The 24,663-nt window shown below is 43.8% G+C and overlaps 1 protein-coding gene across 1 annotated transcript in view; it reads left to right on the top strand.

Annotated features, from left to right (window-relative positions):
* The first annotated feature begins 158 nt into the window (after window positions 1-158).
* The window catches only part of PDZD2 (PDZ domain containing 2), a 137,589-nt gene continuing 113,084 nt past the window's right edge, over window positions 159-24,663 (top strand). The window contains exon 1 of the mRNA XM_066569531.1: window positions 159-638. Within this exon, the coding sequence (XP_066425628.1) occupies window positions 160-638 (479 nt within the window). The 5' untranslated portion in view covers window position 159. The remainder of the gene's footprint in view (window positions 639-24,663) is intronic.

Raw genomic sequence — 24,663 nt, 5'->3', positions numbered from 1 at the left:
ACCCCCCAGAAATCTCCGTGAGACTAGATGGGGCTTGCTTTGGACCTGCAGCCCCACTCCGGCATGTCCCCAGGGGCTGCGGGGCGCCGCGGCGGACGACAAGGGAGCCGAGTGGGGCCGGGGCTGAGGCCGTGAGGGGATGCCCAGGGAGGGACAGCGATGCCCATCACACAGGACAACGCGGGGGTCTTCCTCCCCCTCCTGTGCCAGTGGCTGCAGAACAGCCGGCGGGAGGGGGCCGAGGGAGCCGAGCAGCAGCTCTGCCGCTCGGCCGTCCAGAAGCTGAGCGAGTACATCCAGCTCAACTTCTCCGTGGATGAGAGCAACCTGCAGCCAGGGAGCTGTGGGACTTTGGATACGGAGATCTGCACCATGTACCTGGCCCAAGAGATGCGGAAAAATGAAGTGCTGGGCTTGAGCTTTGGTAATATCCCTGCTCTGGGGGACTATGGAGAGAAGCGTCGGGGAGGGAAGAAGAGGAAGGCACATAAGGGGCCTGTCCTCGATGTCGGGTGCATCTGGGTGACAGACTTGAAGAAGAACAGCCCGGCCGGGAAGTGCGGGAGAGTGCGCCTGAAAGACGAGATCCTTTCTCTGAACGGGCAGCTGATGGTCGGTGTGGATGTCACCGGAGCAAGGTAAGGGTGGCAGAGCCACCAGCAGCAGCAGCTGCCACGTGGTGCAAGGCACAGTTGATACTGATGGAAGTCCAGAAGAGGTTTTGACCTTTCCTTTCCAGGCCCTGAGAGAGCCCTGGGTTCGTTCTTAAGATTTTTTAAAAAATAAATAACAAAATCAAATTGATAATTAGCCCACATGTGCTACTCACACTTCTGCTGGAAAATGTTTAGGGGTCACTGGGTCAAAAAATTATAAGTCATAATCACCAGAGGGGCTGCACTAAAGCAGGAGCCTTCCTGGGTTTGTATAAAACTGTTTTCTTAAGCAAAAATGAACACAGAGGCAGCAGCACTGGAAGATATTTTTACAGGTGCTCATATTTTTGTTGAATTATTTCAGTTGAGGGAAGCGTTTTTGACAGCTAAATGTTGTCTGAGACTTTCTCAAAGCAAGACATTTTTGTGTTTTCCAGTTTGGGACAACTTCATTTTAATAAATTCCTTTTGATTCTAATACATTTGCTCTCTTCTGATGTCTCCTGACCCAGAAAACTTGAAATCTTTAAGAGTTCAAATAAAAAATTAGGATTCTTGCAATGATACAGATTATTCTTGTGATGGTTTGGTGGTTTTTTTTTGTTTTTTTTTTTTTTTTTTTTTTTTTAATTCAGCTATTCCATGCTGTAAAATCAGTTATTGTCCCAGTTTTGCTCTTTGTGGGCTGGTAGACTTTCTCACATTACCTTTTGCAAAGGCAAAACCCTTTCTCTGCTGTAGATGAGGATGTTAATGTTCATTCATACCTGAGGTTACAATGTACCTGAGGGCATGAAATCCTCCCCCTTTTGCCAAAAGGGAATTTATTTTGGGGGTGGACACTTTTGGAAACCCAGCAGGCAGGATCACTTCACTTGAATGTGGCAGGAGTTTGGGCTGACCATCACTCCCAATTCTGACACGTGGCAGAATAAAAACAGTGACTCCTCAGTCTGTGGGTGCTGGGCAGCTCAACCTTCTATGGTTTCACAGGTGTGACAACAACCCTCTGTAATTCCTAGCTTGTGATTCAAAATGTGTGTACATATTGGTACTGTGGCATTATCGATCAGTGGCACCTCCAAATTTGAGAGGGTTTATGGCAAAAGGCAGTTAGTTTGCTGTTTCCCCTTTGTCAGATGTCACTGTTTCTAAATGCAAGGGAATTGCTTGCAGTGGGCAGCAATAATGTTATCTTATGCAAAATGAGAGATAATAGCCAATGAAGTTGAAAATATTTGAATATCTGTCCTTTTTGGCCTGCCTCTGAAGGCTTAATTTAGGGCTTGTTCCTTTTGGAAAGCTCTGTTATTAAACCAGCAATCTGTGACTGCAGCTAATGGGAACCAAGTGCTCCATTTTCCTTACTTTTTTTGGCCATTACAAAGGCAGAGTTTTGGTAGTGTGGAGCTAGTGTTGTTCTTAAAATCCTGTTTTAGAATATTCAACATCCAATTTAGGCCAAAATTTAGGACATTTCCTGTTTTATTTTCAGCATCCGAAGCATCCTTGCCTAACTTGCTGTTGACTGCTATTTGACAAGGGTGATGTTGATGTATGACAGTTTGGGACCTTGAGGATGCTCCCAGTATGGAGCGCTGGCTTTCTCCTATCAGGGAGCTGGCTGGCAGCTCCAGCCCCATGTTCCCATGCTGTGTGTCTGGAGTACTTGAGGATGCTTTGATAGTCTTTCAGTAGTTTTCCCCACTGGGGTGCTCAGAAGGGACATAATTCTGTCTAGCTTTACAATAGGCTGAAAGACAACATCAGCTTGCCTTCTGGAAAGACTGCTTCCAAGAAGAAGCTTTCCTAGGGAATTCCATATTGCTGCTATGGTGGAAGTAGCAGAGCCCTTTTCCCCTTGTTTTTTCACGGTGTTGTTGGGGCAGGACAGCGCACTAAATAGTAGTTCTGACTCAGTTTCTGACTGTCTAATTATTCCTTGGCTGTGTGAGAAGCACTTCCAGGTCGATACAAGGGGCTGTGGGTGCTCTGATTTGTGGTGTGATTTACTCAGTGGAGGCTGCACGTGGTCAGTGAAAGTAAAATACTGCCTGAGCTCCTGCAGCGCCAGGTTGGACTGGGCAAGCAAAATCACTGCTTGTGTGTTTATTCCACACCTGCCAAGCATCCCAGGGCAGCCCCCATCTCCCCCCAGGAGTTTTTTACACTGATGCTATGGGGAATCTTCTCATTTATTCCCTTAACAGTGGAGGATTTGGCCTGGGGGTCTCACAGCTCTGCCATTTCCCACCTCTGCAGCAGGGTTTGCAGAAGTGTTCTCACATACCCTGGGCTTCATGTAACCTCAGCTCTAGCTCCAGCCTGCCATCCAAACCCTCCCCTTTGCAAGGGGCTAAACTAATACACCAGAAAACAAGAGAGAAGAGGTGAGGGCACACAGTCCCTTCTGCTGGCTCTTCTATGGATATGGTCAGTCTCTAGAGGATGCAGAGGCAGATGATTGAAGCTGGAACAGAATGGGCAGCCCTGGACAGACAGGGCTGTTTCGGCACCTGCCTGGTGTGCCTACAGGTCCTCCCATCTCAGAGTGGTGATGGGGTCAGACACAGTAAGAGCAGCACAACACTTCGGGAGGAGCCAGCTGGGGGTACCACTCATCTGTCTCTCCTTGCTAGGAAACTGAATATGACTTCTTTAAAGAAAAGTTATTTATTTAAATTCCACCTGATTTCCATGTAAACAGCAGAGATGGGTTGATTATTGCTGAACTTGTTTCTTTTATTTTTTTTTCTTTCTTTTCATTTAGAGAAACATTATGCAGTAATAAAATCATCAAAGCTCTTTGCTTAATGGTGTATTATTACATTAGAGAGGAATAATGTAGGTGGTGTCATTTTTGGTGATGTTAGTGATTGAGGGAAAATTATTGCTCTCTTTAGAGTTAGCAAATTGTGTGTCTATCAAACACAATTGCAGGGAAATGAGCTGTATTGGAATACTGAACAAAGGTTAGTCAAAACTCTGCCTATTTTTATTTTATCTTCTGTCTATACAACTGTATCTCCAAAATATGTGGTTATGTTCCCCCAGACAACAACTTCCTATGTATTTTGGATCTGCTCTACTCATTTTGGGCTATTACTCACTTACTGAAGGGAGGCTGTTAGTATTTCTACAGATGACAGATGAATCCTTCATTTCTTGAACATAACTGAATGGAGCTTCATTGAGCAAGTCCTTGGAGCACTGCAAAAAAAAATATTTTTCCATGAATATAATTCATGGAGTTTGAAATATTTGATTATGAATTTCATCAAGCATAGCTGCAGTGCTTGGACACAGCTACCATATACATTTAATCTTTAAAATCAGTGTTAAGTAGATTTTCAAATGCATGCTTGTAAAAAGCAGAGTAAGATACATTACCAGTGTTGACAGTGTGATAGAAATATGAGTTATTCTTATAATTTTGTCACTGAGAAACCCAACCACTCCTTCAAGATATCATCTTTCTCATTGCCAAAAATTACCAAACATTGCCATATGTGGGAATACAGTCAGAGAAGTGGCTGGCTTCTTTTTAACCCACAAAGAGGAATTACTTCCAAAAAAACAAATAGAGAAGTATTTTGACAGCCATACCTTTGCACAGTGCTTTCTTAGTCTCTCCTCTTCAGTCAGTGTCCAGGGGGGAGTTGCTGGGACTCCTCCTCAGAAAAGATATGGCATGCCAAATTTCAGGGAATTCATTTTATTTTCGGAGATGCTGAGAGAGACCTTCAGGAATCAGGTCTGCAATGGGGAGGGAGCATCAAGTGCCACTACTGAAGGCAAATCTTTAACTTTACCTGAAGCTGAGTATGGAATATTAATCCCAATATTTCCGGTGTGTCGTGCCTGGCCTCGCCTGACCTTTGCTGCTGGACCAAAGGCAGCAGCTGTGGCGCTTCACCTCAGAGATACCTTTGGCCGGCTGGATGCTGCAGCTGGGCACTCAGAACAAATCCAGGCAAAGTAGGAACTCACTTTACCTCTGGTGGAAAAGGTTCAGGCGACGGTAAAGAGGAAGGAGAGGATTCTATCGTAGAGTCTTAATCCAGAGTTTTATTTCAGGGTGGTAGACCTCTGAATGTGGTAACAGCTCGCAATAGAACTCTGGGCCGCATGGTCTCGTGTCCTTTTAAGCCCCCGGGGACAGGGGGAGGGGGAGGGACAGGTGAGGACCAACCAGGTGTGAGGAGGGGAAGGGTCAAGGGATACAGACGCTGGGACAGGCCAATGAACCCGGACCTGGGGGGCATCTTTTGAACTTCTGCCAACCACACGACACCCTTGCTGGAATGTTAAGATTGATGGACAAGCTCTTAGCAGGAGAGCAAAAGGGGAAAGGAAAGGTTGGCACACCTGAGGGGTTGGGATAGGTGAAACAGGAAATGGCATCACACTGCAACAGCTGAGGGTTTTCAGTAGAGCCAGGGTCTTTCCTGAATGCTTGCTGCTGCTGCACATCTTATGTTCATACCTCCAGGATACCTGGAACTATGAAGATAAAGTCCTGCTCCTCCTCACACGTCAGTACCATTAGTAGGTGTGTGATATATGGACATTCTAAGCACAGTCCTGCCTCTCTGTAAGTGCTAGCAGCTGCTTACAGAGGACAATTCAAAATGTCCAAAAAAATGACAGGTCTCAAAATGTGCATAGCATTTTGTGCTGCCTGCTGTGGCAGTCATTAACAGTCCTGGGTTCTGCTGGGTGAAATCTTGATGTTCTTTGTCAAAATAAGGGTTCTTGCTGGTGCTGGAAACAAATAATGCAGTTCTTCAGATAAAATAATTAGAGACAGATTCTGCCCTGAACAGGGGTCTTCATGAAGGCAGTCTTCTTTGTTCCTGTGCTGTGAGCACTGCAGACAAGGAGCAGACCTGTACCTGCAGAGCAGTGCATGTGCTGTGGGGCTGGAGCAGTGACGTATTTGCTGTGTCTGAGAAGAGCTGCTCAAAAATCTGAATGTGATTTGAAAATTGTTTTGTCTGAAGACAAATGCTTTTCAAGGCACTTTTTTATTGAGATCCCCTTTCCTCAGAAGTTTGAATGGGATTATTTTTAAAAAAGGAACTGCTTTGCTCCTGCAATAGAAATATTTTCTTGCTGGGAGAAACATCCTTCCCCTCCAAATGTGGTCACTCTTTGATATTCAAGTGCTGCAGTTTTGCATTTTCCATGGGGCACTGCTTCCTGCCATGCCGTGTTGAGGCACTGTCACTGCCTCAGGAGGCTGGCTGTCCTTGCCATGACTACTTTGTCCCTGTCCTGGCAGCTGCAGTTGTCTCTGGAGCATCTGCAAGATTTTGTTGCACTCTGTTACTCGTCAGTGTGTTCAAAATGCATCCATGTGCCCCTACTGATGTGTGGGGATGGGATACTGTGGGAACCCCTCAGCACAACAGCTGCAGCCCTCAAGACATGTTTTGGGTAACAAATCCATTCCTTAGCTGGGTTGGCTGTTGGGGTGTGTGAATGCCTGTGTCATGGTGGAAGGGGGTAGTTCAGGTCTCTCTGCCTATGATGGGATTGTGTTTCACTGGAGTTTTTGGGGATTTATCTTCCTAGCAGTGCAAACTCCTTTATACATCCTTTTTGTAACAGAAAAATCACCCCAAGAAAACCATCACTGGTGATCACAGAAAGCTTTGTCTAATAGCACCCCCATCTCCCAGGCACGTCAGGTTGCATGGATTGATTGCTCTGCTTTACTGTGTTTCCTCACCTCCTTCCTAAAGCAAAAGTGCTGCCAACACAAAGTGCTGCTCCGTATAAGCAGCTGCTTTTCCTGGTGTTAGTAGGGCCTTCTCTTGGTTATGTCCACAAGAAAATATTTTTGTTTTAATAGGAAAAATAATGGAAATTTATCCCATCCCTTTGCCCTTGGCCAAGGGGCAAACATTTCTGTGTGAATTCCTTGTTAAAATATTAACAGCACTGACTACACAGCGAAAAATAAATACAGTGGTCCTGGAGACTGCAGCCTCCAAATGCACTCTCAGGGAATAGAGTTTTCATAACTGACCTAAAAGATACCCCCAGCCTGTTATGGAATTGAATTAGTTTCCTTTTTTATATCGTGTTACCAATCTTCATACTGTTAAGTGATGGATCAGGGCACAGAGGTTGAAACCTGGGCCTTGTTATCATGGGCAAGGACGAGAAGCCTGTGCTGATGTGCCTTCCAAGCTGCCTGGTGCATGAGTCCTGAGGATGGAAAATAAGCAGCACAAAGGGATTTTGGCTGAGTTCTTTCTCATCCTGTTGAGCTGCTGTGAGCTGGGATACAGTAAGTGTGTGCTGAACCTGCACAAAATGAGAGAAAACCTATGGGTGTCAAACATTTGCAAGGCACAGCCTAAGTCTCACTGTGCTCCTGAAGTCTGGAGCATGCAGTCCCTCTGAAGTATGGCTGCGTATTTTACACTGATAGTGGATATAAATCCCCTATTTGATAGTGGATATAAATTCCTCCCTCTCCCCTCCCTTTAAATATAGCAGGACTAAGAAACTAAGAAAGAGATGTTTTTCTTCCTTTCTTTTATGTTTCCTGGAAGGTATGAGCAGACTTAGCCACACGTGTTGAGAAATAAATTGCTCTGAAGAAATGAGCTTTATTCCAAATCCTCTCTTAAGAGCCAAAGTCTTAAATAGAAGGTCACTAATCCCCAGACTCAGCAGAGATCATTTAGCTGGTTTGTCCTCTTTGCTTTATTAATCTGAGTGTGTGTTCACTCGGTTTCCCCTCCTCACCCTCCAGTTCCTGCCATCCCTCTCAATTTCCCCAGGCCAGGGATATCTGTGGAGGCACAACTCATTCCCTTGTAAGAGTGGCCATTAGCAACAATCCCATTACCACAACTGCCTCCTTAACAGACTTTCTGAACCCCTCATCTGCCTCAAATTTTCATCTTACTTATCTTCTTGCTCAGACAAGTTTTATCTAAACCCCATTTAAAATGATGGAAAGACTTCCACTGATTTAAATAGCTCACTTCCTCTATGTATTTGCATGTTTGTCCAAAAATTTAGGGATCGATATGCCCATCACTGCCTCCTACATAGTGTCAGCACTGAACAACAGAGCTGGCCTCTCTCTAGAAATCGTGATTCCCCAGGAGCATACATGTGTAACTAGACAACATCCTCAGGTCATCTGCCAAAATTGCTCCCAGCCCTTCCTCTGCATGCTTGCTTTTCAGAAGCATTGCATCAGGCTTGAAAAGACTTGGACAGTAGTTGCCTTAGGAGGTGTAAAAACTTCAGAGGTTATAGAGACGGCTTTTTCTGTGCTTTGTTTTTGTTTTAATGAGGTGTGAAAGTTCTGATTAGAAATCTGTACTTTGCTGCCCAATGTATGGCTGTGCCTCTCCATTTAATTTGCTGCTCTGACCACGCTGTAATTACAAGAGAACAAGCCCAGTATTTGAGAGGGAGCTTTGCCCTTCCTGCTCTTCCCTCCCTGCTCATCCTCTGTGGGAACAGCCTGTTTTGGTGAGTCAGCCTTGTGCCTTGTCATTTACGTTGATACCAAAGTGCCAGCAGGATCCCTTTTACATCCTGAGTGGGATTTTCAGCCTGACACACAGCAAGCATCTCATGCTCTCAGGTCATCTGGAAGTACAGTCAGGGCGCAGCAGAACGTAGCTAATTGGCAAACTGCTGGAATGTGCAAAATAAGAGTTGCTTTTTTCCACTGCTCAGCCAAGTAACAGGTGAGGCCTTCAGCCACAGCATCAGTTACTTTCACAGCCTCTCCAGCAGTGCGTTTGCTAGCACAGAACAGTGCTTTAGCCATCAATAATTAAAAATACAGATGTTCAAAGACACAGGCAAGGAACATTCTGTGCCCATTATTCCTATTCTTTCTATAATGCTTGTGCCCAAACACACCAGTTTGCCATGTGCAGTCATTCACAGCATCTGCTAAACTGTAAATGTGACTTTCACTTCTTATTCTGGGAGTCCAGAATTTTTCACAAAGCAGGCTGTGGGCTAAAGATTGATTTTCTTGAGACGGAAGCTCTGAGCTGCTGCAAAAGTAGGAGATGGCTGGAGCCAGGCTACTGAGTGGCAGTGAGAATCCTGGGAGGTTGTCCTTTTCCACCTGTACTGACTGATGTGCCATGAGCCCTGCAAAGGCACAGCTTCTCCAGTCCTCATTCAAATAGTTTTTCTTACAGCATGGTCTAAGTGAGCAGCATTCTCATTCTTAGATGTGTTTTGCAGCTGCTCCTGCACAATGCAGGATGTGATCATACCCTCGTGGCAACCTCTGGGTGTGACTCTTGCTGTCCTGAAAGATGGACTAGAACTGAACTGTGATCCTCCAGAGCTAAAAGCATTAACAGCGATGGCAGCTTAAAACCCACTTATCCCCTGTCACTGGAAATCTGGCCTGGACTGGAAAGGACAGGAGCAGGGAGGATTGAAAAATGGTGAACATTTTTCAGAGACAGTTCTACGGTCAGAGGCTCAACATCAGCCTCAGAGAGATGGTTTGTCAACATGAACCTGCCATCTATGGACATAAGTGAGAGCATAAGTACAATAAACAGAGGTGAGATCAGCAAAGAGACAGGTATATAATCACAGAGACAGCTGTTGCAGTGGATGGCTTTTGGGATAGGATTTTTTTAAACATGGAAAGCTCATTGCTTTTTTTAGCTCATGGGACACTTGCCTCCAGCTCCAAGCAGTATCACATGCTCCTTGAAACTTATTTTTCTGTCCCCTTTTTATCAGATGTGGGCTAAGAGGCAAAGGGGATATGTATCAGCTGCAGACTCTGCAGTACTGCTCACTGTTCTTGCTTCTTTCTCTGGGTAAAATGTATGATCAGCAAGATCATGTGAGCCTCCGAAGGAAAACACGTTTAACAGACCAGTAACAGGAAAAAGATAAGTTGGCAGGCACTGTGACAAGATTTGGGGCAGTTCAAGAATACTTGTACCTTCCAAAACAGACAAGAGTAAGGCAAATGGTGACTATTAGCAGCAAAATTCACCCTTGAGCATCCAAGACTCAGGAATCCCATCCAACTGAAGCCTCTCTAACAAGAATGTGAGAAACTAGAGGTAGATGGAAAATGGATTCAGGCTTTTTCAAAATAAAACAGTATTGTTGAAACATGACTGAAAGAGGTTACTGTTACAGCTGATGCCTAAGACTCATTTCTATTATTTAAAAAGGTATCAAGGTCTGGTTTTAACCCTTCTCCATAGCTGGTACTATAGATGACCAGATGATCTTAAAAAAAAAACCCAAACAAACAAACAAACAAACAACTTGCAAAATAAATATTTGATTAATGTAGTAATAACTTTGACCTATGTTTCCTATGCCATTATTTGACCACTGGAATAGGTTCAGGCTAGCAGGGTAATAATTCGATGAAACAAAAGTCAGGGAAGTCTTCCTGTCCATCCTTCTACACTTTGACCAGTGTCTCTTTTTGCCATCATAAATAAAGAATTACTAAGTGCTTGTCAATTTTTCATAGACTGAGCTATTTTTATTCTGGTAGCAAAGAGAAAAAATCAGACATGTGGTAGCCAGTAAGCTCTGTGGTACCATCTCTCTGAATACAGAGCCCTAGGCTAGAGGTTGGGGAATTCTGTCTTGAAAACTTGTGGATGACAAATGGAGCCAAACCAGTGTGTGATGTTCTCAGTGAAAATGGTTTCTAACAAACATTAATTGTTCTGCTGAAAATGACATTTCGTGTTTTCATCTCTGGAAGAGTTCTACTAAAACAGATTTTTCTTGGTTTCCTCTAGAGGGCAATGTCATATAAATATTTTAAGCAATTTCTTGGTTCTGTCAACCGGGAATTTTAGCCTGTCTTATCCAGGAATTTGCAAGACAGCAGTGAAAATTGTTTCTTTACATGCTTTTAAGATGTGTATATACGTAATGTAATCTGATTCTCGGGCTTGTAGAGTGCAGTAGCTAATCTCTTTAAGAAGCAATAAATATGTTGTGTGTTTTGGGTAGATTTGGCTATTCTGGAATGTGAAGAAGGAACTGCTGATGAAGATTTGACTCTCTTCTATACCTGTGCAGCTTCAAGGACTTCTAGGAACTGTCCCTTATGTGACAATTGTAAAAAAGATTATAATCCAGTTGTCTAAGAATGAAGTTATCAGTTGTTGTAGTTTATGTCTGTAGCTGGAACTTCAAAGCAGAGGATAAATCTAAATACCAAATCTAAGATTAGGTTCATAAGACCTAGGAAACAGAAAGTTATTGTGTTATTTATTCCCATAAAAATTTATGTGTATATTCCTGGGTTACTAACTATATTGCTTGTTTGATGGATGCTGGTAACAGCACAATTTCCAAATTGTTTGTCCACATAAACAGCTGCTAAAATTAGTATGACTCAAAGGTGGTGACTCTGGACCTTAGTAATTTAATTTAAGGGACATTTTTAGTCACTGTAGTATAAAAATGGTAACTGTAGATAAAGGCTGTTTTCCTTAATGCTCAGGCATAGGATTTGAAAGATATTTCCATGGGCATAAATTTATTTTCTGTCACTTGTATCATTATCTTCCTTCCTTCTCCCACACTGACATTAGGAAAAGGAAAATTTGCTCTTGAAATTGCAACATGAAAATGGCCTTTGGGAAATCCTTTTACAGTTTTGTCTCCTTTCCTCTCCTGATGGCCACTAGTCCTTTGGAGATTCACCATAATGGCTTTACTGGATTGTCTTGCAAATCCCATACATTTACTGAATTTGTGTGTTAACATTCTTGATAAAATATTTTTTCCAAAGTAGAAGAAGGCAATCTGCAGTTGTCAGGTTCTCTAAATGAATAAACCTGTTAGTTTGTTTTTCCCCAAACAGGAAACACAATTAATTGAAGTAAAACACTTATTCCCCAAAGTGCTTTATTTTGAAAACAATGGCCTGTGAATAAAAAAGCAGTATTTGCATTAGTTTCAAAGCCTGCAGGCATTAGGTACCAAAGTAAGATTTGCCGTCTACTTCTGAGTAATAGCAATTCTAAGAAAAATCTGAGGTCTTTCGTAGGTTTTAAAAGCTTAAATAGGTGAAAATTGCTTTGAAATTATTGCTGCTGGCCAGGCAGGAATTTTCCTAAACTTTGCCTTAACAGAAGTATGGTAAGCAGCTTGCAAACGTTAAGTTCCTGGGAAAAATTTTTAGAGACCTTAGAGGAAAGTAAATATTCTTAGTTTCATTTCTCCTGCTGCATGAGAAGCTTTGTGTTTGAACCTTATATTCATCACCACCTTCATTTAGGGCTTGTGTTTAGATCTCACTCTCTCTAAATTAGCTGGCAGCTTAATGCTTAATCACAGGGGGATTATTCCTTGCCTGGCTGAAAGGAGCTATGTTTGGGGCTGTAGGTGTGTGGGGAGGTTGTTCACTCTGGGCTGGGATCCCCGTTCATGGGTAGCCCAGGGAATGTCACACCTGCATGGCTGCTGTCACACCACCAAGGCTCACAGCTTTGTCTTCTCCTCGCCCCCTCTGCCTTCCTTGCTGGTGAGTGCTCTGCAGTGCAGCTCTCTTGCTGCTGTGCTCAACCTCTCTGACAATTCCATAACACCATGGGCTTTGCTGGAATGCCTTCCCACTCCAATTTGCCTTCCAAATTTCCTCCTGCCACTGCATATCTGTCCCAGCTATACGCTAAATAGTCTAATCCCCGATCTGGTATTCTGTTGTGGCCTGCATTTGGAAAGTAAGTGGTGTATACAGCAGAGCAGAAAATTATTTAGTAATCCAGTTTTATCATGATGAACTATGTGGTTAAAATAAATCGGATTTCAATCGTTCACCAGTTATGCTGTGAAGAAAGAAATAATAGTTAAAAAAGGTGTACAGATGCCAAATGGATTAGAAGTTAATGGCTGGTGTATGGAATTCTATATCAACAAGGGTTTACTACATGGCTGTGCCTTTGAAAGGACTCTATATTATACAGCGGATGAGAAAGGCAGGATATCAGTGCTTTGTAAGAATGATTTTGTGGCTTAAATGTTTTCTCTGATGACCTGAGAAGCAAATTGTAAGCTGTGGAAATGAATTTAGGGAGCATCCTCGCTAAGAAAAGAATCATGCAAGTTAGAGAAGTGAACATCTCTCTTCAAACAGGTAGATTTCAGATGAGGTTCAAAACAAATGAGGTAAATGACAAGAAGGTGGAAAAAATTTAGGATGGAAGGAGCACTTAGAAATTCATTAATCCTGGCTGGATGAATAATAATCAGAAGTGTTTTGTCTGATATGTAATTAAATTAGATATCATTATCTGTTAAAACCATTCAGCCAGCTCTAATAACCAAGGAAACCAATCCTGAGTCCAGGTGTTAGTTCCCACACTCCCTGAGGTTTTCCCGGCCTCAGGGACATTCTCTTATTTAATGATAGTATCAATAATAGCATTAAAGAATATGAAAAGTAATAGTAATCTTCAACATGCAGAGCAGCACACCTGGGATTCACTGTCCATGTCCTACATCAGGGGAATCATGCGTGACTTTGCGAAACCAAGTGGAGATCTCCTCTAGATTAAAAAATGTCATATACCATGCTATATATGGAGTCATAAGCTGGTGTAAGAATCCAGCACGAACCCAGTGTAAAGAACTAGTTTAAATTCCATGTAAAGTTTTGACTTCTTTACATTTTACTGGCATTTGCTATTTGCTTGGAGCTCATGCTGCTGTCTACAGTAGGCCCATGCTGGTTCCATCTTCACCTTCCATTTCTCTTCCACATGCTTCTATTTTACATCATTGACTTGTAAGTTATGGTTTCATAAACTGTATATGACTTAGAGCTATGTATCTACCTCCTGTCAGGGTCTTACAGCCTAATGGGTAGCATGTGTGGACTTAAGAAGTGTTGGGTCCTGGTCAAGCCTTTTCCCCACACTGTGAACAAGTCATGGCCTCGGTGACAGGGAGGTGATGACAGCAGCTCACTTTCTGCAGGTGCTTGAGCTCTTGGGGGGAAAAGCACTTTATCAAATGCTGGGTTTTATGGCAGAGAGTTTCTTTCCAGGTACTTGCTTGTCTGGTGCAGGGTTATAAAGTCAGAGTACCTTCACAAGGGCTAAAATTCTTTGAAATACCTGTTTCTGCAGAAGTACATTTGAGCAATGCCAATAAACTCTAGCTTAGGAGATACCTGCCTGGTTATGAATTTAGCTGTTATCCAGTCTTCCCAACTATCTCCAAGAAGCGTCTGTGTACAAGAGAGAGATTTATTTACATGTAGAGTTTCCTTGAGTAATGACAGAATGGAAAAACTCAATTCTGTTTTTCTGAGGCCTTGAAGCCAAAACCCTGTCCTGTCCTGTCCCTACTGCTTGCTATGTGGGGAAAAAAAAATTCCAAAAACAAAACCAAAAAATCCCCATAGCCTTGTTTTTGTCATGGTGATCTAGCCAACACATAGCTGAAGTCTGATTTCCATATACAGTATTTGAGATTTGTGGTGAACTGAGAAGGTCTGAAGCCAATCCTGCTGGAGCTGCCAGTTATCTGGTTGGAGTGCTTGCTCCAGTTTATAAAACTTTGCATACTATACCTTACTGTGTTATTTTTTAGAGCTGAAACAGTGAAAAAGTTTCACAAGGCTGAAGACTTTGGATGGGGTTTTATTAAGGAAAAAGGGGCCACTCTATGGCTTTATTGGGAAAAATGTGTTTTAATAGTTTCCTGTTTAACACAAGTCTTATTTTGTGAGAACTTCCTTGCAAGTATGAACAGGCTAATTGGGAAGCTGAGGAGGAGCCGGTACCAAAAGGTAAGTGTGTGAGAAAGAGAAGAACAGGATTAAATATAACCATATTAATTCATTCATGGCAGACACATACTAGGAGCAGCCCGGTAATGCAGGGGCCATTCTGCTACCCCAGCTCCCAAACTTTACCCTCTCTCTCATGGTCACTTCACATGTCCCCCTTGCTTTGTGGTCCTCAGTTTGCCAGTCAAGGAGCCCATGAGGTATGGGGAGGAGTGATGTGGGAGTTTCAGGTGCAGACACAGGGAGGAAGTTTCCATGTAGTCCATGGAATACTGTTTCTGGAGTTCCCCAGGCTCTTTCTCTGAGGGCTAACTTGGTGCATGGAATGGGACAAAAAAGTGAACGTGAGGTTGGGCTGAATGTGAGTTTCCTTTTTTGTCACGTTTTGCTGCACACTCTTTCAGCAGCATTTATCAAAGTAGCCTGGAAATTGTGTCCTGGAGAAGTAGCTTGATTGAATATATAAGTTTTAAACTTAGCATTGCTCTTATTTTTCCCCAGGTTGCCTGCATTTGGAACTTTTAACCTTTAGATTGTGCCAATTGATCAAAATGTTCCTGTGTCATTACTAAAGCTTGATTTTTATTTTTCTTCTCTTTCAACTGATGGCAAAATCTGCTTCTGACTTAGGAGGAGGGCTTGGAACCTTACCAAATGAAAACCTGAAGCCAAAGAAGAGCATTTGTTGTTTGGAATACCCCTTCTTTCTTAGTGCAATCAAAAGGCAAACTATTTTTCATCCCTTGTAAAATGGTTACATATTCATTCAGGGGGAAGGAGGTGAATCCCAAGTGTAGGAGATAGAGGAGCAGTTCCTGATTTTCATATGTGTAAGCAATATGGCAAGGCAGATTGATTAACTTAAGAGGTGACTCTTGGTTTATGACCATGTAAAAGGAGAATTAAACCTGCAGGATGCATTCTGAAATATGGTCAGCTACCACAGATTGTTTCAAAAGAAAATATCACATGTCAAAAAAAAAGCTAAGGATAAGTCATAAATCTTCAATCCAAAAAGATTAAGAGATATCTTAGGAAAAATCCAAAAGGGATCAGAAATGTAAGAAGGATCCTGCCCATGGAGCCCATAGGCACAGTGTCTGAGATCTGCAATCAGTACCAGATGCTACTGATATGTGATGTGGATCTTGTAACAAAGAAATGCTGGACCCATTCAGCCCAAGCAGGAAGCCTTGCAGATTAAATTTGTATTAGTTGGAGCCTGTAGATTGCTTTTGCAAGCAAAATTGAGCCTGGGTGTTAAGATGATCTGGATCAAGAAACCCAAATTAGGTTTCCTCCTTAAAGAGGAATGAGCACATTTTGGCACCAGTTTTCGTAACGGTTTTAGAAAGAAAATATTTGGAAACAGATGCAGTATGTTTCTGTATATTAAATCCAGTCTGTGAAATAAAGCCACTCTCTCTGCACAGAATGGTCAGAAGACTCCTGGAACAAGACCCCCCTAAATTTTATGTGTGTTTTAAGGAAGACTCTTTGAAACATTAATAAGTGGTGAGTGGATGGCATATTCTGATATGTGCTGGAAAGTATGCACAGATGAAATGCAGGATGGTTTGCAATGTTTAAAAAGCAGACAAAATCTGGGCTTCCACTTGGAATATCATAAGGATCACAGCATATTACATTAATGGAGGCTATTCTAGAATAAAATGAAAGCCACAATCTCTGCAGCCCTGGTCTAGGACACTGGGGAGGGTAATATAAAATAACTCCAGGGTGGAGCACAGGGTGCTGGAGGGGACAGCCTCTGTTGTAACCTACATTACTTTTGTAGTTAAAGAGAAGGGAAAGGTATTGCTCTCACAGGAAATCCTAGTGAGCAAGCACATATGGGCAATGGATTGGGAACTAGGGAAAGTTAATTCCTGAACTGGGAGCTTGTGTAGCCCTACCTGCTACACAAGTCCTGCTAGCTGGGGTGCTGGCAGTGCAAGTAGAGCCTAAGCATCCTACTGGGTGTTTGGAAGGGGGTAAGACACTCTGTTCCCTGGTCTGCTCTGAAAACACACAGTGCAGAACTTGTGTTACTCACCTTGAGATGTGCTTGAGAGTCGGTGCACTGCTGGCAGCCTTTTTTAGCAGAGGGTCTGGCCTTGCTACCCCTGGCCCAGCATTATCTTGCAGTCAAGGTAGTGACAGGGGCTGGAGACTGGCACCAGCCCTCCTCTCCATGGCCCTTCCCACTCTTGTCTTTATCTTATGCTTAATCTCCCTTATGCTTTTTCTGGGATGTGTGGTCATGTTCCATTTTGTGTCATGGCTAAATCACTTCCAACACTGCAAGTGAGGGGGAAAGCAAGGTGAGCACCTGGAGGCACCATCGTGGCACCATTCTTACATCAGATTGCCAGTAACACCTTGATGGGCTAGTTGCTCTCTTGCCCAAATCAATTTCCTCTGGTAGTTTTGGAAATCCCAGTATGAGACTTGAACAGTCACAGGTGTGCAGAACCCTTCCAGTCTGCAGCAGCACCTTGCTACCTCCAGATTGGGGTTAGTGGGTCTGAGGTACATTTTTCTCCTCTCTGTTGACCCTTTGGGATATAAGGAGATGTACATCATGTTCTGTGTGTACAGAGAATATTCAGATTGCTGTTCTTGTGCAAAGGAAATAAACCACCCTGATAGCTGCATTCCCCTAGCCTCCTGAGCACCCTGTGCAACATTTTACACACAGCAGAGCTTAGTAGAGTTAAAAATAGTTCTTGTTGTCAAAATATTTCTTGGTGGTAAAAATGTCCTTAGTATACTTTGTGAAGTAACAGGGTAAGGAGAAATCAGAACATAGTCTTTAATGCTGAAAAAAAAGGAGTTTGTCTTAATTGCGCAATATGGGAGAAAGTTTAGGAGCAGAGAAAAGTGCATCACCTTGGGGAGGGGAAGAATGGAATTTAAATGGGTATCTAAGGGTGAGTATGTAATGTAAGATACTATATCTTTGTTAAGTATTTTTTCCTTCGGTGCTTGAAAGTTTATCTGGAAGAAAATGTCTGACTATGTGTAGTGGATGAACGTCTTGCTGTGAGTCTTTGAATTCAAGGCACGGTAAAGCCTGGCTTTTCACTTTTTATTTGATTTTAGAGGGTAATGTAATTCTAAATTTGGCCTGAAAGTTATAATTTCTAAAACAAGCTTAGATGCGTGTTTCCACCCTGGGAAAAAAAAACGGTCTTAGTGATAACAGATTGTTTTGAGCAAATGCATGTTTCTCAGAACTGGGCCATACACTGTAAAGAAGTGAATGTATTAAATGAACAGAAATTTAAATTAAAACAGAGGACATTACTGAGAAAAATGCATACAGTAAATAGGGATTGCAATGTGACAGCTTGATGATTTTTTTCATTCTAATAACTGTAGCTGGAGTTAAATGTAGCAGATAAGGTAAATTGCTTAAAGGCCGTATGATTTCTGGCTTATTGCTCTCTGTTTTACTTCAGCAATACCAGTACATTTCATTATATCTGTTTTCTGCTCTCCAACCTGAGCTACTGCTTTGTGTTTTGAAATTAAATACAGTATACTTAATGCCATGTAAATCACCACTGTTTTGAACTCTGTGATATCGTATTGTTCTGGCACTACAAATTTACCTGAATTAGAGAACTGCTGAGCGAGAAGGCTTTATCTAAATTTATAGAAGCCTCTAAATAAATTCTACAAGCACATAAGGAAAATAATTAAAAAGTGAGGTCAGAGCTATATAGTATAGATACATTGCATCAAGGCTTGGAGTTTCATGGAATATTCTCTAAAAGTGAGTATTTTTTAATTTATATAATTGATTTTTAAAAATACCAGCTTATAAATAAACTGCAAATGCATAAAATCAGCTCTAATATGATTGCTTACTAAATATAAATATTTCCACAAACAGCTCTCTACCCTCAGAGCTCAACCTCTGGCTAATGGAGCATATTTTGAAGATCATATTCCAGAAAGGGGCTTGTGGGAGGTGGTTATCAACAGTCATCTTACCTTACATCACTGCAAGGAAACTAGCAAGCAAAAAAAGAAAAGGAGTCTACTGGAGACTAGTGATCTTAAATAACATTTTAAATAACAATTAGCCTTAACATAGGAAGTCACAGTGTCAGCCCTCTGGGGCAAAGACCCTATGTCTGTGTTTTCATTAAAAACTACTGACTGTATTTTGAGTGCTATAAAAATAATAATTATGGACAAATGAATAGAAAAATAAAATTGAGAGGGTCAATTTCTTGACAGCTCTCAATGGATTCCCATTCTCGGTTTCCTATGGATTGCTTTCCTTTTAGGATTTTACCTAAAAATCCCTGCGTTCTGTTGTAGAAAACATCTCTGACTGTAGCCCATGTAAGTAAGGAGCACAGATGAAAAGCTTGCTGACACACAGAGATGAGGCATCAGAATATCTCTCAAAAATCAGTGAAAAAGCATCTAATTTCCTACTATTTGTATGGCGGCAGGAATAAGTGAGTGTTTACAAATAATTCTAGTTTAGGTCTTGTAAAGGCCTGTCTGCCTGCAATTTGCACATAAAACCCCACTAAAGATTAAGGACTGGGTTGTTTTCAGCCAAACCTGGAGCTACTTGGAATTTTTTTTGGCCACTGAAATTGTTCTGCACACCCCATGAACTTGCCGCCAGCACAAAAAGACGAGGGTGTAACTCCCAGCCGAGCTCTGGGTGGCTCTAGGGGCATGTTGGCTGTGGGCTGTGGTATTCAGCTCTCCAGGGCTGTTTATAGTAGTTGTGTGTTGGAGCTTTTAAACTTGCATTTTTTAAAAAACACAAACCAACCCAAACTACTTTTGTTTTGCTTGTGTGCAGAAGAAATGGAGAGGAAAAGGTTTTCTCTGCGGCAGTCCTCTCACAGTGTAAGATCATGTGGTGCAGAAATGGGGCTTTCTGGAGGTGGTGGTTTCAGAGGCTGGGGAAACTCAGTGGCCTGAATGCCACAGATTGGCCGAGTGAACTGTGAGGAGAGCCACACAGAGATCAGGGAAGGGATTTTTGTATTTACAGTCTCACAGCTGGGAGCAGATCGTGGCTTTTGCAGTCCTTGACTCTGCCCTGGCATGCTGGATGGCCATGCAGTATTAACCCTCTTTTGTGTCATTTTTGTGGTTTTTGGCTGAGTCCTGAAGTTTGTTGTTTTGTTTTAGGAAAAAAATGGAACATCATGTTGTTGTCCTGGCTTAAATGTGGTCCTGGTGGATGCTTATTGTGTTTTTAAAGGAATTTCTTTTAAATATGCACATTCATTTTGATGCCCATTAGATCCACAAAAGTCTTGGATCCTGGGAAGTTGCTGTATAATTAACTTTACTTTGTGTGTTGTGTATCAGGGATGGCAGACATCTAGTGCCCAGGACACAGCAATATTGAGAGAATGCAAATGTCTATGACTGCTGTAAAGAACAAATGTTTCTAGTGCTTCCAGCTTCTGCAGATCATGCTCGAGATAAGGCAAGGCTTAAAAATTGTGCCATTTAAGGTACTTCGGAACAGAGCTAATACTTAAGAACTTTCCTCAGTTTTTTCCTCGAAGTGTTAACTTCTCATACTCAGACATTAGTGAAACTGATTTTAGTGACATTTAGTTTGTACTAATGTGGCCCTGTGGTGATTTGTGCTATTTGTTGTTTTTTGAATGTGAATCAAGAATTTTATTTGTACAGAGACAATCATAAGGAAAGAGCCAAAAATAAAGGCAGTCTCAGAAATGCCATGCAGTATTGCCCCTGTGGTGTGGCGTGGGATCCAACTGCACCTTTATTAGCTAAGCACTGAAGTGGCATTTTCTGTAGCATTCTTTTGACTGCCTTGGAAAATGGTTTCGTCAGTCCACCATCCTTAATTTTCTTAATTTTTCATTTTTGTACTCCTGAAATTCAAGCTAGAAATTAATATGATGCCCAACTCTGTGGGGCAGAAGAGAATGATCTGTGCTAAGTAGTTCTTCTTGCATATGTATGAAGCCAATTTTCTTTAGACAGATTTCTTTAGATAAATCAATGCTTTATCTTTATAGAACCGTATGACTCAAATCCTGTTTTGGCTTATAGCACAACAGATTACTTTGAAATGCACAGCTGCGTGTATGTGCATAAAATATGGAAATGCTATCAATATTCTTTAAAATAAAAGCTGAGAAGATTTAGGGTCCAATCCCCCAAATTTCAGTGGGATGTTGGCTCCTAAACAGACCTAGAAAAGCCCTGCACAGCTGTCACCAAGCTGGGAGATGTCTAATAGTTCTAGACTTTCCTGATGCCCAAGAGGCAGTTTCTCTTCCAGGTGCTCTCTTCCAGGGCGCTTCAGTCTTGCCTGAGCCTGAGCAGCTCATCTGTCTCCTTGTGCCCCTGTATGCCATTTCCCTCTCCACTGTGCCTCCTCAGGCCCGTCAAAAGGAGAAGCCACCTTCTCACTCCCTGGGCTGCTTCTGCCAAGGTTTTACCAGGGAGGACTTTGCGTTTTACTTTGCGTTTGAATAGGAGATTTGGGTCATATTTTGTGGCCCATAGGATAAACGTTTACTGGATCCTTCTGGACTTCCAAGTACGATAGGAGATTGTGCAGAATAAATGCTGTGGTCTCTTTTCTGTTTATGACTATAGCATAAATAGGTAGTGACACCAAAGGAGGCACAAAGGAGGGTTTGATTCCTACTCCAAAACTCTTTTGTATTATTATAAGAACCAGGTCATGGGCAAAACACAAACAGTTTTTGGGTGGGGACTCAGAACAACCTCTCCTCCCACATTAATATCCTGAATTTTGGATTCTGTTTTGCACAGAGGAATATATGTAAAGAGGAGGTGATGGGGAGGCCTTGGGCAGGAGTCATCTGGGAGCTACTTATTTTCCTAGGAAAATAATGCTGGTCAGCATTTCTCTCTACTTGAACAGAGGCTATGGAATTTGCTGTCCATATCCTGGATGAATTTCCCAGCCCCTCTGCTGCTCAGAGGATGCATGCAGCCATCACAGCCTCCTCTCACTGTGCTCAAAATCTGGTCTCTGCTTTTTAAATGAAGGGGCTTATGAGGGGTTTTTTGGTATTTTTTTTTTTCCTCGGGAGATGTCAGCCATGAATCATGGTGGGAAGGGAGGCATTTCCTGGATAGCAGTGTTGAGCCCCAGAAAGTTGCACAACCCAAGGATTGAAAGCTTCCCTTTGGGTTAGCTCTGGGTATGTTAACTATCGGTGTGTTTCATTTTGGCACCTATTTAACTGCCTGTGCTCCCGGGGAGCTGAGGCACTGACATCAGGCCATGCATTTTGCTCCAAGGAACACAGGTTAGAGGCTCTTCTGTCTCCTTCTGAGCTCCTGTCTCCCTCTAAACTCATAGAAGGCTGAAAATCACGCTGAAAGTCCTGAAAAACAGGAGGGACAGTTATTTCTCTGCAGGGTAGTACTTCAGGGAGCCAGAACTGCTGTGGGCAAAGCTAAGCTGTTAAAAGATGGCTTGAGTACAGCATGGGACTCAGCGGAAGAATTTAATCCCTGTCCATCTTGATTACAGTTGTGATCTGCTCACTCCTTGGGCAAATATAGTTATACCTTTTTTCCCCTCCCCCAGTTATAGCAGTGTGTTTTCTACCTGTATATGGCCAAAACTTCTGTATCAGGAGATGGCCTTGTCCACAGCTGTATAGTTTAGATGGCAGAAGTAGAAAATGTAATATTGGCTGCTGTTAGGTCTGCCGGGAATCGGCTGCCACACACCTGGAAAATGGCCGTGAGATGTTAAATGACAGCCTGTGATAAAGACACTTGGCTTTGGCACAACAGGCCAGGCTCTGGGGAAGGAAACAGCTCCTGGCAGGTTTGTGGAAGCAGCAGTGGGGATTTTAATTTGGATGCCGAGAGTGAGAAATATTTTCAACGCGGGGTGGGGGGGGGGGGGCGGGGGGGGGGGGGGGGCTGGATACCCAGGACACCTCTCAACAGGAGCCTGGTTTGGGTGGAGCAAGTGTGAAAAGCACCGTGTCTAGAGCAGGTCCCGCTGGAAAGCGACCTGTGAAGGTGCCCGAAGGCAGCGCAAGGCTGCTCGGCGCATCCCCCCGGCGGGCGCGGCTGGAGCTGCGGGAGGGGTGAGCGCCTGGGGCGAGGGCCCGGCTCTGTCCCCAGGCACCGGGCAGGGGGGTGGCCGCGCCCGGGGGTCACCGCTCCCACCTGCGCGGCGGGCGGGGCGGGGCGGGGCGGCGGCTCGGGCCGTGCGTGGCCGCCTGCAGCCGCGCCCCGCGCCCGGGAGGCGGCGGCGCTGCCGACGAAGGTGCCTCCCCGCCGGCGGGAGCGGCAGCACTGCCAGCAGCAGCAGCAGCAGCAGCAGCAGCCACCGGCACCAGCACCAGCACAGCGCAGGCACCAGCACGGGCACCAGCACGGGCACAGGCACCAGCACGGGCACCGCCGCCGCCGCCGGCGCGCACCGGCCCCGCGGCTCGGCGCCGGCAGGTGATGGAGCGGATGAGCTGGGGGGGCGGGTGCGGGCACCAGCCGTGTCGCCCGCGGTAGCGGCGAGGCTGAGCCCGGCGGAAGGACGGGAGGCGAGGCGGACAGCAGCGCGGAGCCGCAAGTTGTGCCGGCGGCTGGAGCGGGGCGGGTGTGCGGCGGCCCGGGGGGACCCGGCTGCGGCTGCCGCGGTCCGGAGGGTCCGAGCGGGCGGCGGGAGCCGCGGTGACCCGCGGGCTGCGGGACTCTTCCCACCCCGTGCTGGGGGCCTCGGGCTCGGGGCTGGGCAGAAACTTCATTTGGGATCTGGCAGGAGGGTACGCGTTCCCGTGGGGACAGGACTCGGTTCAAAACCACTAAACAGTTCGTTTGGAGGAAATCTTTACAACCCCAGGCACAAACTGCTTTCCTGTAAGACACACGAGCACCAGATTTTTAAAATGAAAGCGCTGCTGAAAGCCTTGCAGAGGAGCTTCTCTTGGCAAGCCAGCGTACTGAAGGCTTTTAATAAGGAAAATATAGTCTTTCAACTGGATGCAAAAAATAGAGCTGAATTATTACTTACTAAATCTATCATGATTCCTGGCTTTCAGTTAGGAGAGCTTTTGGTGGCGTTCAAGTGCTACAACCATCATGTTCCTTAAATATCTCCTAATCCCCGAGCAAACAAAAGTCTGTTGGTGTTTAGTGTGTTTGGTACATGTAGGTCAGAGCTGTACTTCATTCTTATTTCATAGTTTGTGGTGATACAAATCCAGTGCTTCTGCTCAGCTGAGTTTTGGCAGGGTCCTCGCTTGCAGCGGAACTGGGGGACCTTCTAAATGAAGCTAACAAATAAAATATGCTTTGAAATGGAGTGCAGATGGGAAGCCTCTTAAGTATTGTGTTGCACAACAGTGCGCTGTGTGTGCATTTGGCTCCCAGAACTGGGGTTTGTGAGTGCTCCCACAATCTGAACTGGACCCTGTGCTTGTTCAGAAATATCATGCATTAGTGTCTGAAACAGCAGCAGTTCTGATGATAAAGGTTAATTCATCTGTCTCCTGACAGTAGTTTTGGTGCCTGACACCTCTGGTCAGCATGTTTCTTAGAAATTTGTCTATGTCCTAATTTTTGAATTCTGAGATATTATTTAATTGTGATTAAGAGGGATGACTGGTGTTTGCAAGCTCAGGTGGGTGGTGGCTCAACTTTTTAAGAGCTGTTTTGTGAGTTATGCAGCTGTCCCTTGTATTGTACAGCACCTGTGAATTGCCGTTTCATACTGACTGATAGCAATAGACTGATAGTAACACCCTCAACAATATAAATTGAGGCTCGCTATCCCAATTTCTTTATCCCTGCATCACACCCTTTCTTCACAGTAGGGAGTGTCCCTTTGGCTCCATCTCCTGGCTCAAAAAGAGGATCCCCCTTTATTGAGAAGGTATGGAGAGATGGGAAGCCTGGGTGATATTGGTAAAAAGTGAGTGAAAAGGCTGATGAAGGCTTTTTCTTCATCTTGAACTGCGTGGCCTTGGGATCTGTTACAGCAAGGTCCCTCCACACTATTGGAAGCTGGAAATTAGGTTCTCACTTCTATTTCCTGAAAAGAGAGCATGTCTCTTATGCTGCTTCTTATGTCTTGGAAAGATTTTTCACTTAGTGACTAAATATTATCATGGTATTTAGAAAATCATAATTTAGAATTTCTTTCCTCTCATGGATCTGCTCTCAACAGAAGGGTTAGTCATCTCTCCT

Source organism: Molothrus aeneus, chromosome Z, assembly GCF_037042795.1.
Source record: "Molothrus aeneus isolate 106 chromosome Z, BPBGC_Maene_1.0, whole genome shotgun sequence".
NCBI lineage: Eukaryota > Metazoa > Chordata > Aves > Passeriformes > Icteridae > Molothrus > Molothrus aeneus.
This window is presented reverse-complemented; position numbering and strand designations above follow the sequence as displayed.